The sequence below is a fragment of the Camelus bactrianus genome, chromosome 7 (genome assembly GCF_048773025.1).
Source record: "Camelus bactrianus isolate YW-2024 breed Bactrian camel chromosome 7, ASM4877302v1, whole genome shotgun sequence".
NCBI classification, from domain to species: domain Eukaryota; kingdom Metazoa; phylum Chordata; class Mammalia; order Artiodactyla; family Camelidae; genus Camelus; species Camelus bactrianus.
The window spans coordinates 13,109,715-13,135,271 of NC_133545.1; the positions used below are offsets into that span (position 1 = coordinate 13,109,715).

General features: G+C 40.0%; 1 protein-coding gene across 7 annotated transcripts in view; it reads right to left on the reverse strand.

The window, feature by feature from the left end:
- Positions 1 to 15,095: 15,095 nt before the first annotated feature.
- LUC7L2 (LUC7 like 2, pre-mRNA splicing factor) overlaps positions 15,096 to 25,557 on the reverse strand; it is a 52,135-nt gene continuing 41,673 nt past the window's right edge. For 5 of the 7 annotated variants that reach the window (XM_045510990.2, XM_045510991.2, XM_010947477.3 and 2 more), the window contains 4 exons: positions 25,426 to 25,517; positions 23,216 to 23,245; positions 19,852 to 20,043; positions 15,096 to 16,381 (listed from right to left, as the gene is read on the reverse strand). In XM_045510990.2, the coding sequence (XP_045366946.1) occupies positions 16,204 to 16,381; positions 19,852 to 20,043; positions 23,216 to 23,245; positions 25,426 to 25,517 (492 nt within the window). In that variant the 3' untranslated portion in view covers positions 15,096 to 16,203. The remainder of the gene's footprint in view (positions 16,382 to 19,851; positions 20,044 to 23,215; positions 23,246 to 25,425; positions 25,518 to 25,557) is intronic. The other 2 variants (XM_074366950.1, XM_045510994.2) reach the window with 1 other exon arrangement.

The following is a 25,557-nucleotide window of genomic DNA, read 5'->3' on the forward strand; positions in this document are numbered from 1 at the left end:
AAATCAGAAATGTGGGCAGCTCTTCCAATCACAACCATGGGGATGCCAGCCTGACGACTTCTGTGTTCAGGTTCAGTGAAGGGCCTTCAGGCGAGAGGGAGTGGCTGCAAGGTGGGGGGGAGGGTTTGTTTAGTCTCCAGCCGGGATAGACTTCTTCGAACTCAGTAGACTGCCTCTGGCTGATCCTGGTTCTGAGCAGCCGTCATGGGCAAACCCACCTGTTCTTTCAAGGCAGACTGGGCATCCAGACTCCTCTCAAACAGAGAAACCTTTACCGGTCCATTTAAACTAAGAGCTTGCACAGGATATGTGGCCACCTGGGAGGGGCGGAGAGTCCTAAGAAAACACTTGATGAGCAACAAAAATCCTAGAAACACTTCGGTGTTTCTCATGGCTTTCTCCTTATTCCAGCTACAAATCAGCCCCAGAGTCTGATGACATGTTCCGTTTCAATTCACTTCAAAGCCTTTCTTGGTGAACATCCGAGTCTGGCGCATCGGGTTGGTTTAACATCAGCTTCAGGGCCAAGTACCACTGGCTTGGGGACCTCTGGGCAGGGTGCCAGTTAGAATCACCTGTGAAGCTTAAAAGACCCGGGTGCTCAGGGTGGGTGGTGTGGTGCTGGGGCCCGGAAATCTGAGAGTTTTTCAGCTTCTCTTGGTGAGGAAGGAGAGTAAGAGAGTGAACCTCGATCTATCACACTAGGAAGGAAGCTCCTAATTACTGTCCAAAGTTGGCAAACCAAGGGATAGTGGTGTCCACTTATTACTGAGAAATATGGAGACAAATACGAGAAGAAACAGTAATTTAAAGTGGTTACCTTGAAACTAATTGATGGTGACAGAAGTCTGGATAGTGGTTTTGGGAGGGGGGGAGTATTAACTGGGCAGGGGTACCAGGAAATATTCAAAGGTGCTGGAAATGGTCTAGATCTTGATCTGGGAGGGGTTGGGTGGATAAAGATGTAAAACTTCATCAAACTGTACACTTCAGGTTTAAAAACTTAAATGTTTGTCTCCAAGGAACAGGAATGAAGGACTGATGTTTTTCTTTTTAAAAGTATACATCCTTTAGTACTATTAACTTAAAATCATATTCACTTAAAAAAAAAAGTGTCCATGTACTACTTTGATAAAAAGATAAATTAGATTTCTTTAAAGGTCCACAAGATCCTGCTGTGCAGCCTGGCTTGAGTACTAGCCTCAGAAAATATTCCTGTGTCTGCCCTTCCTTACAGCCTGCAATTATTCCTTTCACTGAGGTACTTTTTCACAAGTTTCAGCCTCACTTCACCTTCACAGCATGTCTTTCCCTTTCAACTAAATGGAAGCTGGAAAAGTTACACGGCAGGTTGGTCAGCATGGAATTCCTCTGAGTAATTTTCCAAGTCTCTTTTCCCACCAGGCACTGCCAACCACTATTGTTTGAAATCCACACTAATAATGTTGCCACCAGCACTGGCTTGTTTCACGGAGCTTCGGAGACCAGCCTCTGCCGTAGGTCAGAGCAGCTCATAGCAGCCTCCAGGATGCAGCGACAGACACCCCACTTGTGGAAGAGTCGCCTACGTTGAGCACACACAACGCATCCTCCCTGATGCCCTGAGATTCTGGTTCAGTGGGTTGAGGGTAGGGTAGCAGCCCCCAAGTCAAGTTTTTACCAGCCTTCCTGGTGATACTGATGCACGAGGTCCAGAAACCACATTCTGAGAAACACTAGCTAAAAGAGTCCATACTGCCACACAGAGAAAAAAAAAAAGTCTATATTTTAAATCAACTTTATTAAGATATAATTTGCACAGAAGAAATTCACCCATCTCAAGAGTGCCTTTTGACACCCGTGTAACTACTGCCCATCAAGATGTAGAGAAGTTCCTACACTCCAGAAATTTCCCTCTTGTCCCTCTGTGGTCAATGCTCTCTCCTCCCTGACCTCCAGCCCCAGGCAAATCTGCGTTCTGTGCCTATAGATTAAGCGTAGCTTGTTCTAGGATTTCACATAAAAGAACAGTCCATTACATCCTCTCTTGTGTCTGCTTCTTTAGCTTAGCACAAGGTTTTAAAGGCTTGTTCAGGTTGCTGCACGTATCAGTAGCTCCTCTTCGTAGGGACTGATCACAGTCTGTTTATCTTCTCTCCAGGTGTGATAGTATCGTTGTCTCCAGTTTTTTGCTATTACGAATACAAAGCTATGGACACCCCAATACAAGTCTGTGTGGACACAGGTTTTCAATTCTCTTTGGTGCCTGGGTGGTACGGTACGGGCATGTTCAATTTGTAAGAAAGTGCCAAACTGTTTTCCAAAGTGGCATCCCACTTTATGATCCCATCAGCAACATTCCAGACTTCCAGTTGCCCGACATCTTCACCAACGCTTGGTGTCGCCAGCCTTTCACGCTTAGCCATTCTAGTGGGTGTGCCGTGGTATCCCAGTGTGCTTTTTATTTGCGCTTTCTTGACTGATGCTGACTTCTTTTCATGTGCTCATTGGCCATTTGTATATGTTATTTCGTGATTCTCATACTGATGGTCCAGAGACTATATTTGGAAAAACCTAAAAGCCCCGCATGCCCACCGGGACAGGGCATTTTTAAAGTGATGATATAAATGAAAAATCAAAGATATCCCCTAACTTTGTGAGAATTTTCAAAATACACAGTTGAAAAAAATGACATGATGAACACCCATATATGCTCTCTACTTAGATCTAACAACTGTTAACATTTTGTCACATTTGCTCTCCTTATTTATGTGTGTATATAAAACTGTCCAACCATTAGAAAATGAGTTGTGGACACCAAGACACCTTACCCCTAAACACTTCAGCACACGTCTCCTAAAAATGAGAGGATATTCTTCTACATAATTGTAGTTCCACCGTTACACCTAACAAAGCTAAGTTCGTAGTCAATCCGTGTTCCAGTTTCATTACTTACTCCACTAATGTACTATTGGGGGGGGGGTGGCGCAGATTAAGGTTTTTTAAATTTTATTTTTTATTTTAATGGAGGTGCTGGGGATTGAACCCAGGACCTCATGCATGCTAAGCACCTGTTCTACCTCTGAGCTGTACCCTCCCCCACTCTACTAATGTATTTTAAACAAAGATCCAGTCAAGGTTGAAGCATTATTATGGGTTATCTCTTGAGTCTCTTTTAACCTAGAACTTTTTTTCTGTAAACACTGACTTTTCAAAGAGACCAGGCCAGCTGTCTTGTAAAGTGACAAATATCCTGTTTGTGTTTCATTTCCTATAAACCGAAGTTAGGCTTAGATTCAATATAAACATTTTTGATAGGAGTACTTGGTGGTTCTTACTTCGTCACTTGATAGATTTTAACACTGATTTCAAGTAATTCATACCAAATTTTCTCAAAAAAAATTCAGGGAGCTAAAACATGTGACTCATTTTATGGTTACCAGAGCGGGGAAGAGGGTAGAAAGTGATAAATTTGAGAGTTTGAGATTTGCAAATATTAACTACTATACATAAAAATAGATAGACAAATTTTTGTATAGCACAGGGAACTGTATTCAATATCTTGTAATAAACTTTAATGAAAAAAGAATATGAAAATGAATATATGTGTATATATGTATGATTGGGACATTATGCTGTACACCAGAAATGGACACACTGTAACTGACTATACTTGAAACTAAAAAAAACCATGGAACTCATATATCCCAATTTGTATAAAAATGCGGGCTTTGCATCTGTTAGTCTCAGCTTTAGAGATAGTATCAAAGTGAAATGAGCCTATATAACAAGGTTTTAGAAATGGCACAATTCATTTGGGTCTTTTTTGTGCCCTCTTGGGACATTTCTGTTGGTCCCTTGCCTCTCCCAGCTCAGGACATACTTGTCACAATGTTATGCCAGGAAGAGCCTCAGGCTCAGGTGCAAAAAGATGTTGGCTGACTTTGTCGTGATCTTGATTAGCAGCTTGGCTTTGCTCAGTTTTCTCTGTAAAATGGGTGTGATGGGATAGCGCTCCTGCCAGTACCACAGTGATGTACAAATCAAATGAGATCGTGAGGGTTAACATACGTTTGAAAGGAGGCTGCACTTTAATAATTCACTCAACACTTACTGAACATCAGTTGTGTTTCTGTGCCAGGTTCATGGGAGGATGCAGAAAGCAAGGTCCACTCCCAGCACTTGGTCTGGCTGCCAGCACTAGGGTGTGTATTCAGGCAAAGGAATCACTGGGGGCATTGGGATTCCTGGCCCTCTCTGCTCCAACCTCCTGCCCCCACCATGGAGCAGCCATGTGGTCTGCATGGGGGTGGGGGTTAGCAGGGATAACTTGGGAGGCACGTGACACATCTAAGCCAATCCTGGACACCTTGCGGCCCCAACCCCGGCCAGTGTTTGCTTCAGGAGCCCAGGCCCAGGCCAGTTTGGGATGTCACTCTGACCACTTTGGTTGGTTCCCAAATGGGAATATGACCCAGTTGGGTCACAGACGTGGAAAAGATTGCTTTGCTCTTTACAGACACGAGAGGCAATGGTTTTGAAATCGTGCGTGATAATTAGTCAAATCCATTTCACCTGCCTTCACTAATGGAGGCTATTTTAACACGTGCGTGTCCTCCAAGCAGCAGGAAGCCTGAATAGATGTTGGCCCCAGTTATTTTCTAGGAACCTGGAGTCTCAGCTGCGTGTAATTCAGCTGAGTGCGTTAAGACTAGATAGGACCACCCACCACCCTCCAGCTGGGCATGCGCGGGTGTCGGTCAGCGGCATGACCTTTCCAACCTGCAGGGGCCGGGAGCTTAGTGACGCCTGCGCAGAACGGCATTCCGCACCTTTGCCCAATCACCTTTTCCCACAAGCCCCACACCTCACACCACCCTGCTTCTTTATTCCTCATCCCATAAATACCCCGAGCCCCTCATCTTTCAGGAGGCAGGTTTGAGATCTGTTCTCCCGTCTCTTCTCTTGGCTGGGATAAACTCTCGCTTCCTGCAAACCTCGGAGTCTCAGCGTTTGGCTCACTGCGCGTTGGGTAAGACAACCTGGTTGGGTAACAAGTTTGGTGAGCGAGCCAGGCAGGAGAGATGTCCAAACGCATCTTTTGCCTGGGGCTCGTGGGCCCCTTGCCGGTACTGAGAACCTGTGGGCGAGTCCCAGCAGCTGCCTGGTCCGTGCGTTCCAGGACTGTGCCCAGATTTCCCCCACCAGGCGCCGCTGACCTTCGGGCCTTAATTTTGCAGCAGAGTTTTGGGGTTTGGGGCTTGGAAGACGTCTGTGGGTGAGTAACTTCGTTAAAGAAAATGCACCAGTGCTTAACACTGTCTGATATTCTGACCGGATCGTGGGTTGGGGGCCTGCCTACCTGGCGGGATTGTGGCAGAAAATGTAAGAGGTTACAGTTGCTGGGGCACTCTGTACGTGGGTTAGAGGCGGGGGGCTTTGGTTTCTGGTCTTCTTTGTTTTGGTTTTGTTTGTCCATGTCGGTCTACGTCTGATGGTTTTAACTGTTAAGAATCAGATATTAAGTATTGAGCATCTTGGTGATGTTTAGGTCAAGGACCCTTAGGAAGTCTTAATTGTTGCTCCACCTGGGAGTAAAGCCCCCTTCAAAATGGGGAACGTTAATTCAGTTCCTCCTCACAGGCCTCTAGGCTGTTTTTTCCAAAATCAGGAGACTTTCAGTTACAAATCCATGGAAAAGAAAGTGATGGCATTTTTCCTGTCACACTGCACTGCATGGTCACAGTATCCTTTAGACTCCTGAGCAAAATGGCCTGTCAGTGGATCCTGAAATTACAATATTATTCTGCCACTAGATTTATTGTAAACGGGAAGAAAAATGGGTTGAAGTAACTTTATGTACAATTATTGTATCAGAATAAACCTGTACAAAGATGTAAGGTTATGGTCCAACAGGAAGGGAAGGGAAAGAAACTGGCTTTGCTTGATCCTGATGAAAAGGAGGACTTGTTGATTCAGACACTTGGACTGCTCCTCCGCTGCCCCAACCCGATGCAGCTGCTGCTCTTTCGTTGTTGCCACCGTCTGAACTATAACCTCAGGCTTAGATCCCCTGCTCCCTGAGGGTCGAGAATTAGGGATGGTCTCCCCCTCTCATACCTGCCACTCTGGCTGTGGGGTCTACCCAAACACAGGTAGGACAACATCCGTCAGGGAAAGTCCCCACTGGGGGTGTGAATGCTGACACTGGGCAGCCAGTGGGACTGACCTGGGTTCACTCCCCCTTTTCAACTTCCAGTGTATTTAACTGCAAGAACAATCGGCCAACTCACAGAGATGACCCAAAGAGAATGGAAAATCTTTTTTCATCAATTTTTTTTAAACTTGAATATTATTGAGATTGAATTCTTACAGGATTTCAAAGAGGGATGCCCAAACAAAGATGCTTTAATAAAGTACAAGAGGTAAAACAGAAACCAAATGATGATCTTTCAGAATTTCTAGAGAAGGTCTTTAAAGCTCGGAAGGCGTTATATAGATACAGACCCTAAAGCCCCAGAGAATTTAAAGATGGTTAATATGACTTATGGGTCTGAGCACCCCCCATATACAGAAGAAACAGGAGCTTTTTGAAATGCCTGCATCTCAACTTGGATTTGAAGGATGCCTTTTTGGTGTCCCTTTGAGTTGTGAATCTGAACAATTGTTTGCTTTCAAATGGGAAGATCTAGATAGAAAAGTTAAACAACAGTACTGCTGGACAGTACTAACTCAGGGACTTAAAAATTCCCCCACAATATTTGGAGAAATCCTGGCAAAAGATTTGAGGGACCCTCAACTAAATGAGGGAGCCCTGCTCCAGTATGTGAATGATCTGACTGCTAGTAAGATAAAGGATATCTAAGACCAAAATAGTTTTGGCTTTGAACTTGTTGGTTGAATAAGGCTATAAAGTGTCCAAGAAAAGGCAGAGTTCTCAGCCCTCTGTTAAACATTTGTGTTTTGAACTTTCACAAGGACAGAGGGACTTGCTCCTTAACGGGAGGGAAGCTGTAGCCAGGGCTGCAGCTCCCGCTACCAGGGAACAATCGCAGCAAAACCGTAGCAAACTTGTAGCAAAACCCCTTTAGGGAGTTCTTAAAGGAGATGATGATTAACGTCTAGACTGAAATCTTGGAAGAATTTCAAGGAACAAAAGATCAGTTCCACCCTCGATGGACTGGAACTTAAGAGGAACGTGGCGGGAAACAGAAACGATGCTGCAGGTGGGAACCCACAACTGAGATCATCCAAACCTCAGCTGGTCCCAGGTTCGAGACACTGACTTCTCTGAGTGACTTCTCCCTAGCTGATCTTAACTTGCTTTTCTGAAAGAAGCTATGAGAAGGAAATTAAGGTGAACCGGATTGTTGCAGTGGTGGCTTTGGTAAAGCAAAATTCTTCAGAAGGCTAGTTATTTAAGTAACTTGTTCCGTTACCTGAATGATTGTTCTTTTGTTTTCTCCTGGTTTCTAACCTTCCAGGCTTGAAAGGGCAATTCAATTAGGAATTCTCTGACTTTGGCAAAAGCAGGTAATCTCTCTAGCTGTTGGATTCATCACTTAAAACTTTTCTGTATTTTATCGTGCTGACCCCTTGGTTATGCCTGTCATCAATTTTTTTCTTAATTGAAGTATAGTCAGTTACAATGTGTCAATTTCTGGTGTACAGCACAATGTCCCAGTCATGCATATACATACATATATTTGTTTTCATATTATTTTTCATTAAAGGTTATTACAAGATATTGAATACAGTTCCCTGTGCTATACAGAAGAAATTTGTTTTTGTAATCTATTTTTATATATAGTGGCTAACATTTGCAAATCTCAAACTCACAAATTTATCCCTTCCCACCCTTTCCCCAGTAACCATAAGATTGTTTACTATGTCTGCGAGTCTGTTTTTGTTTTGTAGATGAGTTCATTAGTGTCCTCTTTTTTTTAAGATTCCACATATGGTACTTTTCTTTCTCTTTCTGGCTTACTTTACTTGGAATGACAGGCTCTAGGTCCATCCGTGTTGCTGTGAATGGCATTGTTTTATTCTTTTTTTTAAAGAATTCTTTATTCTGTTCAAGTGGTCTGTTTCTTCTTGATTCAGTCTTGGTGGACTGTATGTTTCCAGAAACTCATCCCTTCTAGGTTGTCCAGTTTGTTTCCATATAATTGTTCATAGTATTCTCTTATGGTTTTTATATTTCTGTGGTATTGGTTATAATTTTTCCATTTTCCTTTCTTATTTTATTTGTGTTCTATCTCTTTTCTTGGTGAGCTTGGCCAGAGGTTTGTCAATTTTGTTTACTCTTTCAAAAAAACAAACTTTTGTTTTGACTGATTTTTTTTCTATTGTTTTTTAATTTCTATTTTATTTATTTCCTCTCTGATCTTTATTATTTCCTTCCTTCTGCTGACTTTAGGTTTTGTTTGCTCTTCTTTTTCTAATTCTTTTAGGTGATAGGTTAGGTTGTTCACTTGAGATTGTTCCTTTTTTTTTATTTTTTGAGGAAGGCCTGAATTGCTATCAACTTCCCTCTTGGGACTGCTTTGCTGTATCCCATAGATTTTGTATGGTTGTGTTTTCATTGTCATTTGTCTAAAAGTATTTTTTAATTTCTTCTTTGATTTCATCATTGACCCATTAGTTTTTTGGTAGCATGTTCAATCTCCATGCTGTCATTTTTTTCTCCTTTGTTTTTCTGTGGTTGATTTCTGTTTCATGGCATTATGTTCGGAAAAGATGATTGAAATAATTTCTATCTTAAATTTGTTGAGGCTTCTTTTGTGCCCAAGTATATAATCCATCCTAGAGAATGTTCCATGTGCACTTGAAAATAATGTATATTCTGTTTTTGGGGGGATGTAATGCCCTAAAAATATCAACTAAGGCTAACTGTTCCATTGTGTCATTTAGTATGTTGCCTTATTGGTTTTCTGTTGGAAGAGCTGTCCAGTGATGTTAATGGTGTGTTAGTCTTCTACTATGATTGTATTCCCATCAGTTTCCCCCTTTATGTCTGTCAGTATTTGCTTTGTGTATTTAGGTGCTTCTATTTTGGGTGCATATATGTCAACAAGTTTAATATCCTCATCTTGTATTGCTCATTTAACCATTATATAGTGTTCTTCTTTATCTTTGTTTATGGCCTTTGTTTTAAAGTCTATTTTGTCTGAAAGGAGTATTGCTACTCCTGCTTTCTTGTCGTTTTCCATTTGCATGAAACATCTTTTTCCATCCACTTTCAAATCTATATGTGTCATTCACCCTAAAATGGGTCTCTTGTATGCAGCATATTGTAGGTTCCTGTTTTATTATCCAATCTACCATTCTATGTCTTTTGATTGGAGCATTCAGTCCATTGATATTTACAGTAATTACTGATAGATGTATGTTTATTGCCACTTTGAACTTAGTTTTCCAGTTAATTTGGTATTTCTTCTTTGTTCCTTTCTTTTTCTTTTTGTGGTTTGATAATTTTCTTTTGTTTATCTTGGTTTCTTTTTGTTTTTTGTGACTCTATTGTATGCTTTTGATTTATAGTTACCATTTTTCAAGTATATTAACCCATTAGTAATACTATGTCTGTTTGCTTTAAACTGATAATCCTTTAAACTCAAACACATCCTATAAAGAACAACTAAAAAAGAAGAAAAAACTGTATTTTATTGCTCCCTTCTCCCACTTTTAATGATTTTGATATCCTCTTTTACATCTTTGTGTTTATTCTGTTGCAACTCATCATACTTACTGCATTTTCAGTTATGGTTTTCTTCTTTCTATAGCATCCTGCTTCTTTTCTATTTAGAGTAGAACTTTCAATATTTCTTTTGGCATACATTTAGTATTGCTGAATTCTTTTAGTGTTTGCTTGTCTGTGAAATTCTTTCTCTCCCCTTCTATTCTAAAGGGTAGTCTGGCTGGATAAAGTATCCTAGGTTGCAGCTTTTTCTCATTCAGGACTCTGAATGTATCTTGCCACTCCCCTCTGGTCTGCAATGTTTGTGTTAAGAAAGCAGCTGAAAGCCTTATGGGGGTTCCCTTATAACTAACTCTTTGTTTTTCTCTCACTGCTTTTAGAATCATTTCTTTATCTTTTGACCTTGGCCATCATAATTATGTCTTGGTCTAGGTCTATTTGCGTTCTTGTTTGGGACCCTCTGTGCCTCTGTACTTGGATATCTGATTCCTTCTTTAGGTTTGGGAAGTTTTCAGTCGTGACTTCTTCAAATACCTTTTCAATCCCCTTTTCTCTTTCTTTTCCTTCTGGGACCCATATTGTGTGTAGACTGGCATGCTTTATACCATCCCATATGTCCCTTACGTTGCTTTCACTAGGTTTCACTTGCTTTTCTATTTGCTCTTCTGCTTGGGGGACTTCTGTTATTCTGTCTTCTAAGCCACTTACTCGTCCCTCTGCATTATCTAGCCTGCTTTTGACTGCCTTTAGCATGGCTCTTATCTCAGCCATTGTGTTTTCTATTTTTAATTGGCTCCTCTTTATATTTCCTATTTCTTTTTTGTAATATTCTAAATTTTTAGTCATAGTCTCTCATTTCCTTCAGCGCTTTTATCATCCCCTTTTTGAAGTCATGATCTAGTAGACTACTGAGGTCTGTTTCATTGATTGTCCTTTCAGGGGACTTGTTCTTTTAATTGGGAGTAGTTCCTCTGCTTCTTCATTTTACTTATCTCTCTGGCACTATGGATTATGCAGTATCAATTATCTCCTGTGGTCTTGAAGGGCTGTTTTCTTTTTTTAAAAAAGAGGATGCATTCCTGCGTAGATTGTGTCCTTCTAATAGCTTTGTTGCAAAGTCTGTTTTTAGTTTGGATGGTTGCCAAGTCTTTCTTCCTTGTGTATTGGCTTTGACTGGGGCTGTGACCAGTGTTATGGTGATCAGAGCCTACCCTGGTTGTTGGGCGGGGCCTCCTTTTTGTTCTGTGGGCGTCACAGCCCTTACAGGGACCAGGCCTGTTTCCCTTTTTTTGGAATGGAGGCTTCCAGACCTGTTTCTGAGCTGCGGTGCGTGGTAGGTGGGGTTGGAGTGCTTCAGGTACTCTTTGTTGACACTGACCCTGTCCCCACTTTAGCTGTGGGAATGTCAGTACTCTGCTCTGGTGTTCCCAGGTCTTCTGCCTTCAGAGCTACCAGTGCAGATCCGTTGACATCTGAGTCACACACCTAGATTGTGGTGTGCTGTGGGGCTAGCACCGTCCACAGCACCACGTCCACATACAGTAAGCAGGTCCACTGAAAATGCTGCTCCCGCACCGCCCCGCAGCCACTGTGTGCCGGAACTCTGCTCCTTGCTCATTGGTCTGAGGCATGGGTCCACAAAGTACCTGCAGAGCAAATTGGTTCCCTCTTCCTGGGGCTGTAAACAAATCTCAGTCCAGCCTATGAATTTGTGGACCCCCAGGTATGGATTCAGGTTTCAGCCCCACCTCCGCTCAGGAGCCGTGTACCAGCGAATACGGTGGGTGTGGCTAAGCCTCGCCTCTCTTCTCATGAGCCAGCGATGGTGCTGCGGGCCTGCAGAGATGGTGGCTATGGCCCAGCTGCATCGCACCCCTCTTGCCTACTTGCACCAGCAGCGTTGCTTGTTCTATGGGGGACTCAGACTATTCTGTTCTGTATACACTCCCAGCCACAGCACACAGCACACTCCCGCCCAGCGGCTGCCTCTGGGCAGTCATCCCCAGCCCTCTGCCTGGTTCGGGCAGCCAGTCCCAGCCCAGCCCTGCCAGCTCGAGTGTAGGGCTGGGGATCACAGGGACCCTATGTGCCGGTTTCTCTCAGTTCTGTGAGCAGTTGCTATGCACGCCTCAACCTCAGAGGCTCCACCTTGGTCCCCACTGACCTCTCTGTTGGAGGGGGCATCCCAGTGTAACAGGGCTATTCCTCCTTTGCCACTCTCTCCCCATGGGACAAGTCTGCACTAATTTCCTTTTTTCCTTTTTTTTTTTTCTCCTACCAGATTTTGTGAGGAATTTTGTCTTTTGAAGTAGGCACAAAGTTCAGCGGGTGTTCTGAGTGAATGAGTGGGTCTGTGGATGTCTCTTTTGGTGCGTTCATGGGAGATGAGCTAAGAGCGTCCTTCTACTTCGCCAGCTTGGCATCCCCCTTCCTCCTGAATTTTCAACCACTGCTAACTTCACTGCGACTTAGGATAAAAAGCCCTCAGATATTAACATCGAGTTAGGCTAATCAACAGAATTTCCTGTCCCCTGTTGTTTTGACTAAACCTAGTGACTACCCCATCAAGGGTTTACTTGGTCAGTATATTGTATAAACCGCATTTATTTTTCCCAGCCTGTGTCCCTTCTGTATTTAATATCTAAGTGTTTCAGCCAAACTGGTTACAGCTGAGACACTCTAAGATGTATAGGTGAGATGCTGATCCCCAACTTGACGTGTGAATTTTATCAATACATCTGGCATGCAGTGTGCTCCCTCAAGGTACATCCCTGGTTTCAATGATCAACGGTGGGCCTATGAATGCTGTGACAGCTGGCACATAGGTGCTACTTGTTTGTTGGGATCAAAATGTTAACTTGAAATCAGGAACAAGAGAGTATTTTCAAATGAATGCTAAACAGTTTCATTACTCTTGTCCTTGTTGGGTCTATGCCCCTTATCAGCAGGAAGTACCCAGAGTGGGCATCGCCTCCTCCCTCGAGATTGAGGAATGATCAAAAGATGCAGAGGAGTGAAACTATGTGGTGATCAGTCAAATCCATTTCACCCGCCTTCACTGAGCAAGGCTATCTCAACACTTGCACATCCTCTAAGGAGCACAAAGCTTGAACAGTAAGACGTTGGACCAAGTTATGTCCCAGGAACTTGGAGTCTCAGGTGCATCTAGTTCAGCTGAGTGGGTTAAGGCCGGATGGGACCGCCCACCCTCCAGCTAGGCATGCCTGGGTGTCTGCTGGCTCGGTGGCCTTTCCAACATGCAGAGGACAGTAGCTTAGTTATACCTGTGCAGATGTGCCCCCCCCCAATCTTACACCACCCTGCTTTTTTATTCATCATCCCATAAATATCCCAAGCCCCTCACCTTTGAGGAAGCAGGTTTGAGATTTGTTCTCCTGTCTCCTTGCTTGGCTCCCTTGTGACAAAACCCTCTTTGCCTCAAATCTTGGAGTCTCAGCAATTTGGTATGCTGTGCATCAGGCAAGACAAACCTGGTTTGGTATCTTCATCTGGATATCTGGCTCAGTGCTGAGAATGGAGCTGTCACGTGGAACTCAATCGTGCAAACCAACAGACCCTGGAGTTGGAGCTTCTGTTACAGGCAGCCAACATTATCTAGCTACTGGCGTGCATTGCATTTGGGACCCTAGGAGCCTCTCCAAAAGCAGTATTAGAACAGGTTCTGGTGCTGGCTTTTCCCCCTTGCTGGATCCTTGACTGAGAGCCCAGTTCTGAGTCAGAATGCCTTGCTTTCAGCCTAAATGTTACTCTGGAGCCATGAGTTTGGTCTGACCCTAGGTGTGCTTGTAGACCCAGAACCTCAGACATCCTAGTTTCTGCTGGTACTTGGAGAACATGCAGGCATATGTCACAGTTCAGAAATACCTGCTGGCCCCAGTACCCCACAAAGCCCTGCTCACCTGGGGCCCCAGCCCCACTCTTCTGGTAGTCCCATGCTTGGTCCCCCCGGTCAGCTTTGTGCCATCAAGAGCCTATTCTCAGCCATCTCCTGTGCTTCTTAACTCTGATGAAGCTGAGACTCCCCCTCACCCCAAATGCAACAGGTAATGGAAAGAGAGAACTTTGTATTGCCTTATTTATACCCTGGGAAAATCTAAATACCAGTAGTCAGGGTATAACAAAATCATGGATATAAACAGCTTTTTTCCAGGTAGGAAAAATAGACAAGGATTTTTTTCAAAATACTTATCAGTATAGCATGTTTATGGTGGATCAAGGTTCTGAAGATTCTCAGCTGTGCCAGACCTCAATGTTGAGAGATGAGAGGATGGTTTTGAGTGGGGGGAAGGCACTTAAGGCAGCAGCTAGTTACTGACTGATGGAGATGTTTCAATGGTTTAACAATCTGTAAGCAATACCAGTACTTAGCAGCTGAATATCCACCTTAAATGTGTATACTGTGTATACTTTTTTAAGCTATGTGATACTTACTTGGATATTTTTTGTTAAATCCTGTATTTGATTTTTAAACTGTCATCAACATTTATCTATAAAAACTTACATAATGAAGATGGGCCATTACCTAAAACAATACTCTTTTGAAAGGTACCACATAGAAGGACAAATTAACACGTTTACCACAATGAGTGACAAATTCCTACACTGAATGACAACTCGAATGCATGCTGGGCTCTGGCTCAAAGGGCTGCTGTAGAAAGCAGACTCAAATGCACCGGAGGCAAGGCGATCCACCATGGTGCCCAGCCCTGGACGATGGCGACATCCTTCACTGGCTGTTGCTGACCAGTTTGTTAGTGGCCAGGCAGCCTGTACTGCCAACGCATCACAGCTGTAGTAACACCTAGTGATACTTCTTCTCTCCCTAACCGTATGAATGTTAAGTTCCAATTATACAAACGTAATCCTATAACATTTTTCAATCATGTTGTGGCATCTGGTATTTAACTCCACATTTATCACTGTAACAGGTCAGGTTCCAGACAGTCTGCCTTCCTTTTTGATCTCACTCTACACCTTAAGGTACAAAGTCTAAAGTAAGGATTTAAGAGAACAGTGCAGACCACCAGAAACAAAGTAGGTACAAAACAATTTCTGAGAAGGGAATGGGCCAGTGATGCAGATGGGTCTCAGATAAAACTCTGTATGAACTGAAGGTGCAGAACCAAACATGGCAGAAAAGCTTCATTTAATGAGTCACAACTTGGTAAGCTGGGAACTTGAGGAGTGTCCCTTTTAGCCATAAATCTCATGTCACTTAGCTTAAGTTTCCCTTTCTGAGGCCCACATTCCTGTTACATCAAATTTTTTATACTTAGGGCACCAAAGACAGAAATAGTTCTTGAAAGGATCTTGGTTAACTATACTCACATTTGTTGCTTTTCTAGAATCACAAGTAACTACTGTTTAAATTTTTTCAATGCAGAAATTGTTAGTCTCATTACATTGGTTACACCATGTTTTTATTTGTTTGCTGAATGAGAAGAAAAACAAAACAAATGAATACCCAGTTTCTTCTGCAGGTCTGGTCCTCTACGGCAGGTGTTACAGACAGCCCTGGAGAAGCTGGAATATAGTTCAGCAAGAGCCCAGGTGGCGTGACAGTTCATCTTGAATCTTTGCAAGTGTATGTTTCTTTCCTTTGGTGCCTTGCACAGTAAGGCACTATTAATGATACAACAGAATAGAAATGGCCACAGCAAATAGTTCTAGAGACAACTTACTAGACAAGTTACAGTCTAATGGTGGTGGTGATTCTTTCATTTTATTACTTTTTACAATAAGGGTGTAGTCTTTATATTCCACACACACAAAATAAAACAAGAAGTGCTTATGAAAGTCCCTGCCCCCACCCCCTTCTCAAAACCTGAACATAGCAATTCAATGGAACAGAAAAATCAAGACGTTTGATTTCAAAATTTCAATAAAAAAGCAAATATGTAATGCAACAGCTGTTCAACTCCCCACTCTAAAATAGGCACCATTAGACAAACAAACAAAACTCCTAGTATTTTAAATTTCTCCAGCATACATTCCAGTATAAATGTTCTGAACTGTAATCAGCTAGTAATAATGGGAACAGAACCTTAGGACAGAAGTTATATTGCTTCCCTGCACCCCTTTCTCTTACAATTAATTAGAGGGTAGAGGCATCAGGAGGATACAGAGTCAGAGAAAGGATTAAAAAGAAAGTCCCAATGTTGCTGTTGTTTGGACTAGAAAGGAAGCATTTTACAAATATTCAAAAAAATCCCAAGGCAAGTAACACAATTCATTTCACTATCAACTCCTACTAGAAAGAATAAAGACATCGGTGTCTTATTGTATAAAACTGTACTTTTTAGAATTGCAGGTTCACCAGAAACTATGGATGTAGCTTTAGGCTTCACCAAAGAAAACAAGCTCAGATCAAGTTAGATACTGTACACCTAGCCTAGCTGGATCGGTGTCTGGAACTGCTCACTGTGTCAACCCCGAACAGCTGTAAACTAAACAATAGTATGTAACGCCAGAGGAAGCTTAAGGACTGAGGATATGTACACAGCTAATTATATCTCCCCTGCTTCGCGCTCTTCAGAGCTCCTCCTGTCTTCTGATCTGCCATTAGCGCTCTCATAGGACCGCTTCTTATCTTTTCGATCTCTGTCACGAGGTGATCTGTCTCTTGAATTCCTGTCTCTGTCACGTGATGCTAAGTCTTGGTCTCTGAATCTTTCTTTTGAGGATCTGAAAAATATTAATTTGAGGAGCAAAATGTGTTGGGAAACCCAAAATCCAAATGAATCGGATAAATATTAAGGTACTGATTAGCTGAAGATATACAGAATACATCCAAGAAAGACTGAGGAGTCAGTTTTCTGACAGAAAAAGAGGACTACTGCATTTGCTAAGGGTACTGATTTATAGGTCATTCTCATTATCTCAGAGGCAATCCTAAAGCTTCTCTAGTTCATAGCAAATATATTTAATGTAAAAATAATACCTTTAAGATGTTATCTGGTTTTTAAAAAATATGTAATAGAATGGATGGCAATCAATGGCCTAGGATGCTACAGGAACCATTTTTTCTTTGCTGTCTGGCCAGAGACCTAAATGTTGTAGGTGTTGCAAAGTATGGTATATTCTTTTTCATCAACCCCTTAGTAATGTAAAAACCATCATCCATAGCTCACTGGCTATATAAAAAAAAAGACTATGGGGCCAGATCTGGCTTGCAGGCAACAGTTTGCCAACACTTAGGTAAGAGAACTAGTCAATGATATGGCTTTAAGTAACCATTTATTATTATAAAACATTACTTTACGCCTCCTGAGTTAGCTCATTCAACCAAGAGAAAAAAACCAGAATAGAAGACAGAATGATGATCACACTATAATAAATCTTGACTAACCACAACTTGATTCTTAATACGGCCTCTCCATTCTCATACCCAACTCAACAAGAAAGGTAAATAATAACAAGCTTATACCAGAGATTCAATCAGAAGGAACATCAAAGGACACTGGGGGATCAGAATTAATATGGAATCTTCTATACCTTCAACATCTAGAATGAATCAGTAACATATTACATTTATTTGGTTCTTTACACGTGACATGATACTTGTACAAAATTATCTCACTTAACCCATGTTCAGAATTAGGATCTGAGGCCTGATTAAATAATACTTTCAACTTCTAAGTCAGGAAAAAATTACTACTATACTACCCAGTTTTAGAAATATAGTTAAGGAAGATTAAACCGAAAAGACTGAGCATTCTACTTAAGGTTTTAAATAAGCTTAACTTAAAACTGTGCTGAATCACACAGTGCACATCCTGCTCCACAGTCTTTGCAGGAATGGAATAGGAAGAGAGATGATTGAGACGATGCCTAAGATTAAGGACACACGTTGGTGGTAAGTCCCAGGATTAGTAATAACAAAAATCATGAGATGAATATCAACTGTTTTGCCAGAGTATAATGTCCCAGACAGAAGCTGTTTTCACTCAATATTTCACTCAAACTACCAATAATCCTGATAAAGCAGGCACTCTTCTACTAAGTAGATAAGGAAAGACAAGAGGGGTAATTAGATCATTTGGCCAAGGCCACTTTAATCCAAGCAGTCTGACTCTAGTCTGCATTGTATGTATCTGAACAGAGCAGGCCAGCAAAAAATGCAAACAGTCCTTATTTACCAAGGGTAACTGTTGTCAGGAAAGGGCACAGACTATTGTATCAGAGACCAGCTGGAGCAGGAGAAGAGCAAATTTATAAAAGCCCTTTAACTGGAACTTTTACCTTGAAATTTAAACTCAAATACTATGTAGCAGTAACTTGATGTCCTCTTTTATGTAGTAACATGGTAGATTTTAATAGCAACTGTCTGCTAATTTTTGGCAAAAAAAAAGTTGCTTTGAAAGAATAATTTGAGTATCAAGATTAGAAGTGCTCTTGAGAAAAGCAAAACTTTAAGTTTTGCAAAAATAATCTTTATGAACATGCTGAAAATATTAGATTAGGGGTGTCAGGTAGTATGATGGAAATTTTCCTGTACAACTTCATAAATGGAGGAAGCACCAGGGACTAGGCTAACACAGTCCCAGATGAGACTCCATTCTCACCACCAGAAACAACTGACAGGTGGGCAAGTAGACAAGAGAAACTGTCTTCTATCAACCAGCAAGCTGATTCTCAAAATTTACAGTACAGGTAAGATTCATGGAGAACTTTTAAAAATGTGTATTTCTGGGCACTGGACTGTGTGCCTGCAGTTTTAAGAATGTGAGATAACTGGCCTAAAATCACACTACAAGGAACCCTGTCCCTTATAAATTCCCTGCTCATTCTCTGCATTTGCCTAGAATATTTTTCCTATCTGACTTTACCTACTCAGATTATACCCACTTTATTTAGGTTTTATCTACTCCCCTGAAGCCATTTTTATAAATTACTCTACTTCCCTCATCTAAGTTCCTATATTATTTAGTCTGTGCCATATATACAGGTTAGCTCTTTGTTAGGTCAGTCTGATTACTGTCAAAGATGTTAGTCCTGTGTCTTAACTCACTTGAATAAAGTTGCTCAACTACATTATATTTATTTTTTTTTAACTAAGCCTAGTACAGCAGAAAATATATAATTATTACTGACTTAAAGTCACCTTAAGAACTACTTGGTTTGCTAAGAGAGCAGAACTTAAATGTTCTCACCAAAAAATACATGTGAGGTAATGGATATGTTAACTAACTAGATGTGTGGAATCCTTTCACAATGTATATGTGTATCAAATCATGATGAACACTTGAAATGTCTTACAGTTTTATCAGTTATACCTCACTAAGCTACTTGGATCAAGGCAAGAATACAACAAAGAGCCTATTACATCCAACTCAGTTTTTGAGTGGTTTCAGGGAATGGCTAGTTGAGGGTCAAAAAAAAAAAAAAAATCTGCAGAAAGCTGTTAAAAATCTATCATGGGCTTCATGTGGAATATACCCATAGAAAATTTAAGATTAGTAGGTACTAGGGACTCAAAAAATGTTTTATGTTCCATAGAAATGACCTGGCTCCTAAGGGCCATTGTGTGACCTGAGAAGTTTGGGAGCTTGGTCTATACAGACTGAGAGTGCCAAGGCTCCGTGCCACATTCTAGTCCTCTGCCCTTAATTCAAGTCCTTAAACATGCTTCACCCTGGGTCTGCCCTCCTTGCACCTTTTCCATGCTAATGAAGTCTAACTTCCTTATAATTCTGAATCTGCACTGCCAAGCTAACTGTATATATAACATGCACACCTATAGTGCAGATTAAGCAAGAATATACTAGAATGTGTCTGCTCTGAAAAATTAAGTTTGGAAAACAAAAAGTTAAACAAAGGTAAACCAGTTTTACTGAAGGGACTTCTCAGAGCCCTTAATTTGCCAATACATACTGAAAAAGCTCTAACAATTACTGGTAACTAAAATTATTTGCCCATAAAGTACTTTTTTCCCAAGACACACTAAGTGTAGAAAAGCAATAACCTCTGAACATACTGGTTCCAATTTCTTACTCTGGCTCATAAGCATATTCTTTCTGAACTACCCATATAATCAGGGGAAAAAAGTTATACACACACAAATGTGTCCAAGTTACCAGATGCAAGTTCACACCACTAGTATTCCAAGTCTAAACCACAAAGGTAGTTCCACATCCTCCTATGGACCTCAGTACCTCCTCCTGGATCGCTCTCTGCTCCTGTCTCTAGAACTGTGCCCACTTCTCTGGTGGCTGCGGCTGCGACTACGGCTGCTGGAGCGGGATCTGTGGCGATGGCGTTTCTCCCGAGATTTGGATCGAGTTCTCCTTTTCCGTTCCCGTGACATGGAGCGAGACCGATGTCTGCGATGCTCTCTGGACCGAGATCTACAAAAAATATTTCATTTAGTTTTTAGCTTTGTTGGCACTACATTTCTCATTGACTAAAGCCCCTTCTTTAAGAGAAACTATCCCTCAGGAGCTTTAATTAAAATGCTGATTCTATTTCAAATCAGCTAAATCTATATTAAAATAAATTGCTAGTATATTAAATAAATACTAGAAATTCAAAACAAAAATAAAATACTAGTTTTCAGAGGTCAATCAGTATTGTATAAATTTACATCAGGAATATTTTTAGACGTGAAAGACACAATCTATACCACTACTACATGCCAGGGATAGGATTATCTAGTTGCTTCATGAACTTAATTTCATTTAAATTTCTAAGATTCTTAGTACACTTTAGAAACAAAGTGTTGTACCTGATGAACATGGACAGGAGGGAGGAGACGCATGAGAAGAATATTATTTAGCGTAAGTTACTCTCTGAATTAGAAAGCTTATATGACCACCAAAATAAGTTTAAACACCCACAATATGCCTAGTCACAGTGTAATCAAAACACAGTTAAGACAGTTCCCTATTTTTTTACAAAAAGTATTTACAAGTACATAGGAGTACAGAGAAGGAAAAACACTTCTGTAGCCTTCACTGTGTCACAAAATTAACTAGTGTGTGTGGCGAGGGTGGGAGTGGCATGTGCGGAGGAGAGAAACAATGGGGAAGAAAGCTATGAACTTTGTTAAGGGCCTCTTTAAGAGTGATGAGAACATTCTAAACTGGATTTTGTCAATTGTGCATCTTTAAATTTACTGAAAAGCATTGACTTACACAGTTAAAATAGGTGAACTTAGGGTATATAAATCTCAGTAAGGCTCTTAAAAATTTTTAATTCTCTTTGTCAAATTATGAGAAAACATCTCATTTTTTAAAGTTTAAAAGCACATTAATTCAGGTGATATAATTTATAAATTGAGTTTATTTTCAAAAGATTATTTTGTTAAATGAAGTTTAAGAACAGTCAGCTTATATCAACAATGCTTCAAAGAAAAGCATATTGTGGACCTAGGATCAACCACAGTTAAATAGAGTATTTCCACAATTTAAAATATTTCTGAAAAGAAATAGGAAAAAGACAGTATCAATTCATTCAAGATTTATCAAATGGTAACTTATCACTCATTTTGACCTATTATAATCAATCTATTTCTTCCAATGCATAATTTCATCCCTAGACTATTCATTAATGCAAAAACATTTACTGGGTACCTACTGTACTGTTCTAGGTACTAGGGAGACTGAGCAGCAAATAAAGCAAAGTCCTTAACTTCATGGAGCTTATACTCCAGAAAGAGGTCTATATAGATATGTAGGCAAAAAATACAGGTCAGGCAGTAAAGAAATGATGTATTAGGAAAGGTAAAAATGGAAAGAGAAATGAGGCGGTCATTTTTTATACAGAATAGGCAGGAAAGGCTTTTCTTTTCTTTTCTTTTCTTTGGCTTTTCTTTAAAAATAGCATTTAAGCAAAGACAAAATGAAGTAAGGAAATGAGCTAATCAGCCAACTGAGAAGACTGCTTCAGGTAAAGGAAATACAGACGCAAAGGCCCTGAGGTGGGAAAAAGTTCAGCCTGTCAAAGGAATAGAAGAGACCTGTTCTGGCTGTAATGAAACAAGGACGACGGGTAACACCAGGAGTCTATCAAGCAGGATGACCAAGTACTTTGTCATTCAAACCAAGATGTTCTTAACACTGAAATATTCAGAGGGAAAGGGGGAGCTATTAATAAATATGCTGAGACAAAAAATAAACTGTAACTAACTGTCTGAGGGCAGACGGATCACTCTACTTAAAAGCCATGGGGAGGATTTCAACTCCTGTGAGTGAACAGAGTACGTTTGGAGGGTTTGAGGAGAGGACAGATACAACTTATTTCACTTTTTAAAGAAATCATTCTGGCTGATGTGTACAAAACAGACTGAGGTGAAGAAGGGAAGTAGGCAAAAACAATCAAGAGACTGGTTAAGAGGCTACTGTAATAGTGAGGTGATAAGTGGCTTGGCCCAGAGTAGCAGAAATGAAATCTCTGGCATGAGTATCTAAAGATGTTCTACGTACAAATGGGTTAAATATGTCTTCGACCAGCTTGCATGAATCAACCAGTAAAAAAGAATAGTATCATCATGTAATGTTTCCACTTCTCATCCTGGATTGAGAAACAACAATATAAATTAGTTTACACAATTGATCCTGTTTATTAATGTCTTAGTCTTTAGTGTTTTAAGCAGAAATACCACTGAAAGACTCTAAAAAGTACTAAGGGACATGTAACAGAACATAAAGTTTTTCCTTCATAACAATAAATGCTCTAGTTTACAGGGAAAAAGTTCTTGGGAAATAGTTACTTTTTAGAGTCAAGGGTACTCAGAAGGTTTCAAAAAGATGATGTGATCTGAAAAACAGGAATGGCAGGATCTGAAAACAGTGAGAAAGGGCATTCTGGGGAGGAATGGATCCATGAGAAAGGCTCAAGGACAGAAATGAGAATGGCACACGAAGAATTAAGAATGATAAAGAATACCATGTCTTATCACCTCAGGAAAAATTACTAAAAACTAGTAAAAACTATATTAAAAAAAAAAAAAGGCTTCTAAAAGCTCACAAACATTAGTGCCAAAAGTCAAAAGTTATCTTCCTCCTCCTCTTTTACACTGTACTCCTCCTCACTGTACAAAGGGAGAAGCAGTAAAGTCAAAGTCAGTATCAGGTGCAAACTAAACATTTTAGTTTCCCTCAGTAACTCATCATGAATCCCTCACTCAGAATGTATCCAACTATTTAAACTAGTTATATTTTCAGCCTCTTAGAATGTGTTTCTTACGAATCATCCAAATTGATTTAAAAAAATAAATCCTGTCACATATTTACTCTTAGCTTCTAAGGAAGATTTTAATGAAATACTCTGAAATATTTTTAGCTTTCTCTGTAACTCCAGGGCACTGCATATGATTTTACTCTGATAAAACTAAATTGTAGCCCATAAGTATCTGCAGACCAATTTCTTCTCAAATGATGTTGCACAAGTGTGAACTACAAAAGAATTTAGAGTACTAATCTGTTAATTCTCATTCACTTTTAAAAGATACTTAATCTATAAAAACTACCTTTGAAAAATACAGCTTCACCACTTAAACTTATTGTGTATAATACCTACCTTTTGGGATTCTTGCTATGTGATCGAGACCTAAAAAAAGAATATCTATTTTTAGAAAAGTAACTATAAATAAGGAAGAAGTACAATGTGCTAATTACATTCTTCCTCATTTCTAATTTTGTATTAATTTTATAAATATAAGGCGTGTATGTACACACACGAATTTTTCCAAAAGGTACCACAAACTCTGCAGACTTCCCGACCTGGGCGTACCTGTTTAGGATACCCGGCTCTTAAAAAAGAATATGCTCCTAGGAGACTAACACCCCTATACAGCACAACTCCCTAGTTCTCCAAAAACCACTTCCCAATCTGGAAAAAAATCTTCTGTTATTTGTATCTTTGTCATTTCTTCTTTTTCTCCGGGAACAGAGTAAAATTTCTAAGCTGACACGCTTATACTTTGGAATTACCACTTCGTACTATAATCCCTAGAACACGACTCAATTGTACAATGTTTCTTATTATGACACGTGATACTCTTATATAAAAAGCAATCTTTACACTTACTAGCACACAATTAAAGCTCAATAAATAGTAACATCTAATATTATGGTTACTAGGAAGTCACAGGATTGGTTTTGTATGTGTGTGTGGAGAATATGTAGCATGGTTGAAGCACGGCTTTGGATTCAGCCTGATGCAAGCTGTAACCATTTCCACCACTATCTGTGTGGCATGGACAGATTATGTATCTTCCTTCAGTTTGTCATTTGCAAAAGAGGGACAGTAACAGAAATTTCACAGGAGGGTTCTAAGTATTAGATGAATTAATATAGGTAAATTCTTAGCACAATGGGCACATAAGCAGCATCCAGTAAGTGACAGTAATTTGTATCATTATTCTTTTCATTACCATAGTTGTAATCCCATTTGTGTGTAATTCTGTACTCACTTGTAATTTCCTCATCTTCCATACTTAGGCACAGTATCTCCTCAAGTTCAAAGACTAAAAAAATGTTTTAAATGTTTCTGAAGCAGTGTTAACATTTTATAATAATCAATGTTAAACGAAATTTGCCACTTGGCATTAAAGAGTAAGATAAGATGTACTTTCTCATCATCTACAGATGTGAAAATGTAGTCCTGCAAAGAATGTTTTCTCTCATTTGACTATTACCTCAGTTGAATCATTTATATTAGTGGCACTATATTCTGAATTTTAACTTAAACTGACATTTCTAATGCCATTCATACTGTCTAAAACATTACAATATTGGGCAATATTCTCACAGAAACTTAGTATACACAAAAGAGATAAAGCTCTGAAGTTACTAAAATACAGCACTTCCTCTAAACAGGAACATGTCCAATATGTAACTTTGTTTTGTTTTTGTCATTACAGTGCAAAATCATTACAAGCCATGTAACAAATGAAGTCAGTTTAAACATCTTCAAATAGACTGAGTATATGTAACATGCTCAAAGCTTAGAGGAAGTCGACATGACCTAGTCACATTATTATCCAGGGTTTTAATTAACTGAAGCACAACATTGGCCGAAGAGAAGGTATTTAAATTTCAGAGATGTGTAATACAATTAAGGGAACACTAAGTTAGAACTGCAGGTAAATCTTTTATGGCAAACTCATCCATCTGAAAATTGTTGAAGTTATAAATATGATGCTTTACGTAATATTTTGCTGCAAATGGGTAAAAGTGACTCAACACGTAGACATTCTAAATAAGAATCGTATGATTTTATCAACTAATCAGTATAAAAAGAATTGTTCACATTTAGCTATTAACTTAATAAAATTTTATAGTTTATAGCTCCTAAACTGAAGAAATATAGAATCAAAGTACAATGTAAAAATAATCAATGAAACAAACAAATAACCACCCAAACCTTTTATCAACAAGTACACAATATATCAATAAAACAGTTCTACACCAGCCTGGTACAAAGCTAGCCCATTGTGAAAATCAGAGGGCCAGACAGGGGCTTTATTATAAATCTTACTAAACAGATAGATACGACACACTCTTTACTCCCTCTTCCACACATTCTGAAGGAAATCTTCTTGACTTGACTTAAATGGCCATAAGTTAACATAGTTGAATAAACATTATTTCATATGTCAGTATTTTAAAGAAATTTCCCATGTCCAGATTTATTAACATCTAAAATCTTGTATCAATCACATCTCTTTTCAGAACTGGGGATATTCAACCTCAGATACTTGGACTACTCAGTTAATTACTCCATACCTCCTCAGCTTCTCCCTTTCTTCTCTCTCCCTTTCTTCTCTTCTTTTCAGGCGTTCCTGGTTTCTTTTCTCCTGCTTCTCAGCTACAACTCTCTTAAAAAACAATGACAGTTCAAATAATAATAAATGAGGA